The sequence below is a fragment of the Elephantulus edwardii genome, unplaced genomic scaffold (genome assembly GCF_000299155.1).
Source record: "Elephantulus edwardii isolate Elephantulus edwardi_28Jun2011 unplaced genomic scaffold, EleEdw1.0 scaffold00022, whole genome shotgun sequence".
Lineage (NCBI taxonomy): Eukaryota > Metazoa > Chordata > Mammalia > Macroscelidea > Macroscelididae > Elephantulus > Elephantulus edwardii.
The window spans coordinates 4,815,848-4,824,571 of record NW_006399772.1 but is presented as its reverse complement, the minus strand read 5'-3'; the positions used below and the strand labels follow the sequence as shown (position 1 = coordinate 4,824,571).

General features: G+C 43.7%; 1 protein-coding gene across 1 annotated transcript; it reads right to left on the bottom strand.

Moving 5' to 3' along the window:
* Window positions 1–605: 605 nt before the first annotated feature.
* On the bottom strand, window positions 606–5,229 carry TMEM60 (transmembrane protein 60). Its single transcript, XM_006882598.1, has 2 exons — window positions 5,131–5,229; window positions 606–1,310 (listed from the first exon to the last, which is right to left on the bottom strand). Exon 2 carries the CDS (start codon window positions 1,258–1,260, stop codon window positions 859–861), a length of 402 nt encoding a protein of 133 aa, XP_006882660.1. The 5' UTR covers window positions 1,261–1,310; window positions 5,131–5,229; the 3' UTR covers window positions 606–858.
* Window positions 5,230–8,724: the final 3,495 nt, after the last annotated feature.

Here is an 8,724-nt window from a genome sequence, read left to right as displayed (position 1 = left end):
GGTAGTACCTAGGAGGTACTTACAAAGTAGGGCACTTCTAAAAGTGAAAAACCAAACCAAGCCCATTGTGGAGTCCACTGGTAGAACAGAGTGAAGCCCACAGGGTTGCTAAGGGTGTGATCTTTACAGTGGCCAACTGCTCTTTCTCCTGCGGACCTTGGTGGGTTTAAACCACTGACTTTTCAGTTAGTAGCTTCATTGCTGGACCACAGGGCGTCTTTTGAAAGTGAAGGGGGGCACTCACTAACTTCCTAGGATGACAGGACAATGAGCATAAACTTGGTCTGTACAGATCAAATCGTGATGTCTGAGCCCCAAAACTTAAGGAATCCGTGGTTTTAACATACCACCTCTAACAAATCTACCCCACATACAGAAGTAACGATGAATTCAGGCTAGATAAAAAGCTGTCAAACCCTCCAGCTCTCTCTGAACATAAACCTGAAGTGACATCACTGTTATGTTTCCTACAATTTAGAAGAACAAATGGCCATTTATTTTGGTCATAATAAGGCTACATATTCAACTACTTAAATATACAGATTAAAAGCTTTAAATACTGACTACATACAACAGATTATTCAAGAGTCAGGTAGAAATGTAAAGTTCAAAGCAAACTTTATTTACATGTAGAGAGTTAAGAGCAAATACTCAAATATGGAATAACTAAGTGTAATAATTCAGTTCTGGTGAATGATAAGTCCATGGTTTATAAGCCACGCCTATTTTATGGAAGCAGTATAAAACTACATTTGGTAATTTCCTCACCCCCTCAGTCCTCTGGTATTCTTGAAGCTTGTAAAGATTCAGAACATTTGTTGTTGAGTGCCAATAAATATGATATGATGTATTTAGAAGTCAGTCTCTCACAAAAAATACATTATATCCAAGTTCTGTCAAAGCCCCAGCCAGTAAGGCCCACAAAGGAATGAAGACATAGGATAGATTCATGGTAGCAAACTGTTCCAGTTTAGCACAGAGTGCAAGGCAGAAGGCTAATTTGAGTAACATTGCAATGAGGTACCAGGCCTTTTTTTTAATATTGTGTGATCCATGTCGAGGGTCAAAACCAGACTTACACCGCCCAGCCATTTTCACAATCAGCATGACAAGAAGGATAGTGTCAAATATCCAGACTGGAATAAATATGAGGAACCAGTTCCAAGGTGCTTTCTCATCCAGTTTCAACACCAACATGATCAAGAAGAGTAATGTGAAAAGCCAGGTGAGTAGTACTCTCTGGGCCAAGGACATTCTCATTTAAACAGTTTAAAGAGGCTGTTGCAGAGTTGAAATAAGGGAAATACACCCTAAGAAAAGGGGAAAAAAAAGTCAAAATTGTTTTGATATGAGGAGGGGAAAAAAAAATTTCTTATTGAACACAGTTGGCTCTTTTCCAACTCTACAATTTCCCTATTTTGAAAACATTTTACCATTCTATCTTTAGGAAAGCTCTGAAACAATCTTTGACATTATATTCATAATTCATAAGTCTATAACAAAATAGAACAAAATTTTTAATACATCTACTGAGTATAGCTCTATTAACAATCTCAGAGAGAGCTTGCTTCTGTTGCTCTTAGCACAGGCAGTGACTGACTTTGTTCAAGAATCTCAGTCTGAGGGCTGTGCTTATCACCCTGTTCCCAGTCAATTTCAGGGAATCTCACACCCTCCTACACACACACACACACACACACACACACACACACACACACACACGTACTCAATGGGAAAGTGGAAGTAGTGAAAAAGGAGGAAGTGGTATCAAGACGCTAGAGTTTTAATAAGGGAGGGTTAATAAAACTTGCAAGGGCATCAAAGTAGAATGAAAAGGTAACTGGACTACATACTATAAAGGGCACTGATAACATAAAATTTTTACATAGTTTTCTATAAGTCTTATTTTTAAAAAGTAAAGTCTCCTTTACCAGTAAATTCTTTAAAGTATTTTCTTAGCCTAAGATTTCTTTTAATAGGTATATTCTCACTGTTATCACTTTAGTATACTGTATAGACCAAACACTAATAATTACTCCCACCTAGCTTTTAATGTTTTGTGATTATTGGACAGTAAATAAATCTATAAAAGGCCAATTTCTTATAACTCTTTGTTTTCCTGATTCATATTTCTATTTTGTACTATGCTGCTGTAACTGTGACTCCAGGATATGTCCTGCTATCTAGAAGGTCTAAAACCTACTTTTTTTAAAAAAATTTTTTATTTATTTATTTTTTTTTATTTCAATGAACATCTACAGAGATTTCGGAATTCCATTCATTCATTGTTGCACTCTTCTCCCTGCCCCCCCCGCCTTGAAATGCAAAACTCCTTCATTGGTACACAATCTCTCCCCCACCCCAAATATAATCCACTCTGCAACCCTCATTCCGTACTTTTAAGATAAACATAATTCCCTAAAAAACCTATTTATTCTTTCCCAGAATATTTTCTACTCTTTTTTGTTCTTTCCTTTCTTAATAACATTATCGCTATTTTTTGTAAACTTAGTGTTTTTATTGGGAATGCATTAAATCTAAGTTTTACTTATACACATTATATTTAATCTTCACATACAAGTGTTCAATATATTTTCTCATTTAGTCAGTTTTCTTTTACACCAACCTTGTGACCTTCTGGAAGAAGGCTAAGCAGAAAGAGAAATTGGAAGAGAGACTGCAAGTAGGTAAGGGGTTAACTACAAATAAACAGAGGTAAAAGTGAGAGCAGCCTTCCAGCTGCAGTGCTGGAGAAGAGTCCTTAACATACTATGGACTTCCAAGAAACAAATAGGTCTGTCTTGGAGGGGGTGAATCCAACTTTCTCTTTGGAGGCTAGGATTTTGAAACTCCATCTCACATACTCTGGGCATGTGGCCAGGAGGTCCCTGGAGAAGGTGGACATCATGTGCAGGAGAGGAAGACCCCAGATGAGATGGATCGATTGATACGGTAAAACTGGGACAGTGGGGGTAGGTGTGTCAGTATCAGTGAGATTGGTTCAGGACAAGGCAGGCTTCAGGGCTGCTGTACTATAGGGTTGCTATGAGTCACAGGCGACTCAACGGCACATAACAGCTAAGAACATGTTATTCCTTTGGGGCATCTGGAAAAGAAAAGATGAAAGACAGGGGGTTGGGAAAGACTTAAGGATATTTAGTGAGGGAGGAATGTAGTTAAATATTTAAGGAAATAAGCCACTGGGAAGTGATAAACTGAGAATGAGAGGAAACTTGATGCAAAGAGCTAAATATCAATCTGTGGGAGATGGGGGGTAAAACAAGTGGGGAAGTTACCCTTTGGAAAGAGAGAAAGATGCAAGAAAAGAAAGAAAAGGTGAAGAAACTGGTAATAACATATAAGGAATAAGCCTGTGAGGAAATTCTGACTCAGAGAGACCCTACAGGGCCAAGCAGAACTGCTCCAAGGGTTTCCAAAGCTACACTCCTTATGGAAGTAAACTGCTACCTCTTTCTTCAGTGGAGCTGTAGGTTTCAACTGCCAACCTTTAGGTTAGCAGGTGAATACTTAAACACTGTGCCAAGGGCTGGGTAAAGCAAATGCACGAGACTAGCATACTATACTGATTATAGTTAAGAACCACCTCTGGTTTTTCTTTCAATGGCATATAACAACAACAACAACAACCCCCTCCTCTTCTACTTTAAACAGTGTGGTTTGCAGGAAGCTATGCTGCCAACCCAAGGGTAGCGCCTCTGATGGTTCCAATACACTAGTAGCTCTGGTCAGCTATGAGCTGATTCTGACTCACAGGAATGCACTTGAATTGTGACTACCATGTAATTTTGCAAGAATTTACATATTATCTTTTGATACTTGTCTTGAGTCCATAGATTAAATTAGACTCCTTCTTCCCCCCACCCCCCTTGTACCCATCTACTTGCACTCAGCTTATTTCATTAGTTGGCAGACACTGCCCACTGAAGTACTTCTGAGCCTCGAATAGCATTTTCTGTGCTCATCTCTTCTCCTGGGCATAGGACATATTTCAGGGATTTACCAGGGGCACTGCCAAAATGGGATGTGGGGGTAAACTGAGCAAGGAAAGTGGAAGGGTGTGTGCTGATTAAGAACTACAAATAAAGCATTTTACTTGTGAATAGGATTGCTCGTTTCTGACCTCCAGTTAATTTGGCCTTGTTTCTCTGAACTTTCACTTTAATTAAAAAAATGGCTTAAATAAAACTAATGCACTCGGTCAAATATAACTTCTCCAACTGACAATGGATGAGTCAGACCTCATTTGTTCTGAATAGCAGAGTGGTAAGTGATCAAAGTAAGGGTGGCTTCAGGGCTACAAACTTTCTATTGGAGAATGAAAGGAAGTTGTTTATATGTAAATTTAACAGACACAATGAAACAGGCACACTCTCTCGACCTTTGATGCTTGAGAGGAAGTGGGTGCAGAGCTACAATGAAAATATGACTCCAATTTTACATTTTCGTTAATTTAAGTAATCCTATTTGCAACTTCCTTCAACTATGCCTCCCGAAGGGTGCGCATGTATATTATACTCCAAAATAAAAAGGATGCTTCTAAAGCATTGCACCTTTGAAGCATCTGGAAGGTAAGGGTCAGTTTCCATGCCCGAGCCTTGCCCTCCTGTGGACATCTTAAGGACTCTGTCAACATCACGTGCCTCATATTATCATAAACTGGTCTCTAGTGCTTCCTATGCCACACGCTTCTCCGCACAACACAATACTCTGGTCTTCTGGATGAAGCCCCTTAAAAGGCTCCTGCTGCAGCTGCCTTGTCCAGCTTAAGCACCGTTCACCTGTGACAGCGCAATGCTTACAATTCATCCTCCTCAGGCCTACTCGTCCCTAGGACTTCTGGACACCTCCAAACCGTCCTTGTCCTTGGTGCCCCAAAGCCAAACCTCTGCTCGTGACTCCCTGTCCGGACTCCCCCATTCCGAGCTGTGGGCCCGGGAAATTCCAGGAGGTGAGTGGAGTTCTTGCACGATCCGATCCACGGAGACCTTGCTCCCCAGCGCGTCGTAGGGCCGGAGTATGAGGTGAGGGCGGCGACTGAGTCCCCCCACCCAACCCGATGGGACAGGGTGCACTTTAGGGGAGGCCGGCCCGGCGAAGCCCCGGACTCACCTAACAGAACCGCCAGCCAGAGGGCGGAAAGGGACGCGAAGACTAGGAAATACGCCAGTTCGGATCCTTGGCCTTTTCCACACTTTTTCCTCCATTAAAACCAGAACCCATCACATGATATACTTAAGAAAAAGACCCAGTTCCGCTTCTCCCAACGACCACGGTAGAGGCTTGATTCTCAGGTCTAGCTCTGAGGCCGCGCCCACTTCCGGGGCAGGTCCTCGCCGCCCCTGGGCCTGCCCTATAGGCAGAGAGGATGCCAATCTGGCCTCAGCCTCCTCGTCCCCTGCGGTAATTGGACCATTTGGCCGCCAGTGCAAACCAACCAAACTTAACTCACTTTTCGGGTTTGGCAGTAACGCGGCTAATAAAAAAAAAAACAACAAAAAAACCCCACACAAACCCCCCCCAAAAAAAAACCCAAGCCATTGAGCCCGCGTCCCCACGACCATTGGTTAGGAGGAAAGTCAATCGAAACCCAGTCTGGATTTTTCGTAGTCCCATTGGGCCCACCAAGGCCAATCAGCCCACCCTCTCTGGGCGCCCCGCCCCGTCTTTGCCCGTCCGCGCTAGCTGGGGGCGGGGAGACTGCAGGCTCCGGCACAAAATCCCTCGGGCGGTGGGTGGGACGTCTGCTCTGGAGGCAGCGCGCCCGCCGGCAACGTCGAGTGGTTCCTCGGCTCTCGCGGCGGCCGCGGCAGCACCGGCTTCAGTGTCTTTTGCGCGCATCCCAGCCGCCTCCTAGCGGCGCGGCGCCGGCTCCTACGGTAAGAGCGGCATCACCTCGCGCTTGGACAGGCCGGGTGGAGGTCGTTGGGTTCTGACAGAATCCCTGGGATGGACAATGACCGGACTAGGGTGGACAACAGCCGGCAGGATGGAGGCGCGAGCTGCGGTCTTAATGCATCGCCCTCCTGCTCGGGTGACTTCCCCGGCAGCCATCTGCACCTGCGTACCCCGGCCCCCCTCCCATCTTCTGCCCCGCAGTTGAGGCGCAGCCTTCTTTTTTGCTGGGAGTCTGGAGGGTGCAGGGCCGAAAGCCCAGCGCCGGGGCCCGCAGTGCTGTCGCCGCCCCTCGGCCCCCCTCCCTCGGCCCCTCTCGTCCTCTTCCTTCTCTGGATGCTGTGCTGGGGGCGGTGTGGGGGGCTGTGTGTGTGGACGGCCGAGCTGGGGCCAGCCTCCGGACAGCGGCCGGGGAGAAGGGGGCGGCTCCCACGCCGGGCCCGGGCAGGGAGGGAGGGTCGCTGCCCTGCACCCGCCGAACAAGGCAGGCAACAGTTTAGTTTCCTTGATTCCGACGCTGACTGCTGAAATCCTCCACCGGCCTTAGCGGAATTTCTAGTCTGGAAACCGTATTTCAGATCATCAGCTTGCTTTTTCGCTTTATCTGCCAGACACTGACAGCCAGCCTTCTGGTATTGTTCCTTTCTAACTTCACACCTCCTTCTATAACTTCAGGGATCGTTTTCTCATTATTCCATAGATTTTATTTTTTCTTTTCAGCCTAGCATAAACAAAGAACAGCTTCATTATACTGGCGAGGGAAGTCCAGATTCTGGGACTGTTTATGAAATCTCCTATGTTTTACATACCAAGTAATTGAAAATTTGATGATGAATGCATTGAATGTTTTGTAATAATTTGCAGTGCTCTTTTTTGTTAATGGTTATGTCCTTCCAGCTTAGAGATTTTATTGTGTGTGACACTTTGACTTTATTCTTTGTGACCACTTGACATTTTAAAAGATTTCATTCTTCACACACTGCATCCTCCCTCGGATTTTTGCCTCTAGACATAGGATTTGAAATTCATTGTAGTGGTTATGGATTTTTTAAAGTTTATTTTCTCCATAACTGTGGACTTGGTTCTTTTGCCCTTGGAAAGGGAGAATTCACAGAACTTGAAACAATGCATTTTAGCTTCAGATAATCAGAAAATAGTGTAGCTATTTGAAATCCTGACATTTTGGCCTAATAGCTGCTGAATTTTTTAGGCGGAAATGGGAATCTCCTTGTCAGTGGTGGCGGCTCAGCCTCCAGATCCTAGAAGATAGGACTCTGGAGAAGTTGGGAGCATGAGCCATGTCTGGGACTAGATGCAGTACGGTTCTAGGAAAATGTCTTGCTTAGGAAATAGCCCGCTTTCCACGTTGGTTGGTTGTCTGCCTACATCAGGCAGCATCCAGTTGGGAGTGTTGTGTTTTTATTCTCCCCACTTTCTAGAAGAGCACGGGAATGTGGTAATAAGCAAATCAAGGCTAGAGTTGGGTAGAGAGGCTCTTGTTTATTAGTCCTTCAGGGGCTGACTACTTTTAAGTGCAAGTTGGCACTGGTAGTTAACTCTAAAAAGGAAGAAGGTGTCAACAATTTTTAAACCACAGACTTCTTGGCTAGTCTATTGAGTAAAAAATTGGGATGGATTTGTAATGGAAAAGTCTTCACTTGGCTGAACCAAAGGGAATTCAGGGTGGCATGTGGAAAAAATGAGACTCAAAAAGAGTTGTTTCATTGCTTACGTATTTAGTTATTTGGATTTTTCAAAAGCTGCTCATAAACTTTATAATAATATCATAAATTTCTGTAATTCTTGGTAGCTTTATTTTTATAACTTTTTGTTATAATTTGAGTGAAAGTTTACAGATTTTTTTTCCCTATTCAGTAATTCATACACATTTGAATTTAATTGTTAAAATCCAGTAAGGTGACTGCTACCATTTCCATCCTTCCAATTTTATAGATGTTACTGTCATGTCCGGTCAGTTAGAACCAAATCATAGCTGACCCTCCAGCAGGTTTTCAGAGTCTGCAAATCCCCAGAAAGTGATTGGCCATCTTTCTGCTTCTGAGCAGCGTATGCATTTTGAAATGCATGCTTCTGGGTTGACAGTGTAACTCTTTACCCACTAGGCCACCAGAGCGCCTTATTTCATAGACCAGTTAGTCTAATTCATTTATCTAATTTTTCTCAATTAGGAAGTAAGCTGAAGTGAGAGTCACATCAAAGCAATTGGATTTTAAAGATCATCTTTCAAAGTCATCGTGCTTTACTGTCACAGAAACATTGGTATCTTGGGGATTTCTTAGGAGACTCAAATGAAACTCATTGCTGTCAAGTGAGAATCTGCTCACAGCCAATTTTCTGTTGAGTTTTTGAGGATGTAAATTGCACTGGTGGAAATTGCTCGTCTTTCTCCTTTTAAGCCACTGGTAGATTTGAACTGACAGAAGCACAACTTCCTGTGGACTAGACCACGGGAGCTCCCCAGAAGGAGGAAATTATAGTTGTTAAGTATCAGCAAATCACAGTGACACAGAACAACAGATCAGAACCTTGCTTCTTCCTCCTCCTCCTCCTCCTTATCATCATCATCATCTCTGCTCGAGCCCATTGTTACAGTCACTCTGACTCTCTTCTTGAAGTTCATCTTCTCTTTTACTGACCCTCAACCTTTCCTAGAATGAGATTTTTTTTCCTGGAGAACTGGTGACTCCTAATAATATGCTCCGAGTATGTAAGATGAGATTTACCATCCTTGCCTCCAAGGACACTGCTTTTGTTGTTAAATGCTGTTGAGTTGGAAGCAAGCCGACCCTC